General features: G+C 34.2%; 1 protein-coding gene across 1 annotated transcript in view; it reads left to right on the top strand.

Moving 5' to 3' along the window:
• Positions 1-84: 84 nt before the first annotated feature.
• The window catches only part of LOC107579413 (E3 ubiquitin-protein ligase RNF114-like), a gene marked incomplete at both ends in the record, with an annotated part of 4,438 nt that continues 4,156 nt past the window's right edge, over positions 85-366 (top strand). Inside the window, one exon of the mRNA XM_016265246.1 lies at positions 85-242. Within this exon, the coding sequence (XP_016120732.1) occupies positions 85-242 (158 nt within the window). The remainder of the gene's footprint in view (positions 243-366) is intronic.

Raw genomic sequence — 366 nt, 5'->3', positions numbered from 1 at the left:
ATATATATATATATATATATATATAATATAAATGTGTATGTGTATATATGTTTAAGTGAAAATATATCCTTTTCTTTTGGTCAGATTTTGCGAAAGCTGCCTTAAGGAGTGCTTGCGGCCTCAGAAACCTGTGTGTGCAGTCTGCAGGTCTGACCTACACAAGTGGAAAAAAGCAGATGATATACAAAATGTGATGAAAAGATCAATCGGAAAGTGCAAAGGCTGTAAAAATGAGGTGTGTGGTTAAACTGTTTAAGTTATATTTTAATGATGTGCAGTGATATTTATAAGTGCTTATTCTAGCCAAGAACCACCGTCAGACCGATATACAGGTGCATCTCAATAAATTAGAATGTCGTGGAAAAG

The sequence above is a fragment of the Sinocyclocheilus grahami genome, unplaced genomic scaffold (assembly GCF_001515645.1).
Source record: "Sinocyclocheilus grahami isolate Dianchi unplaced genomic scaffold, SAMN03320097.WGS_v1.1 scaffold17129.1, whole genome shotgun sequence".
In the NCBI taxonomy this organism is placed as follows: domain Eukaryota; kingdom Metazoa; phylum Chordata; class Actinopteri; order Cypriniformes; family Cyprinidae; genus Sinocyclocheilus; species Sinocyclocheilus grahami.
This window is presented reverse-complemented; position numbering and strand designations above follow the sequence as displayed.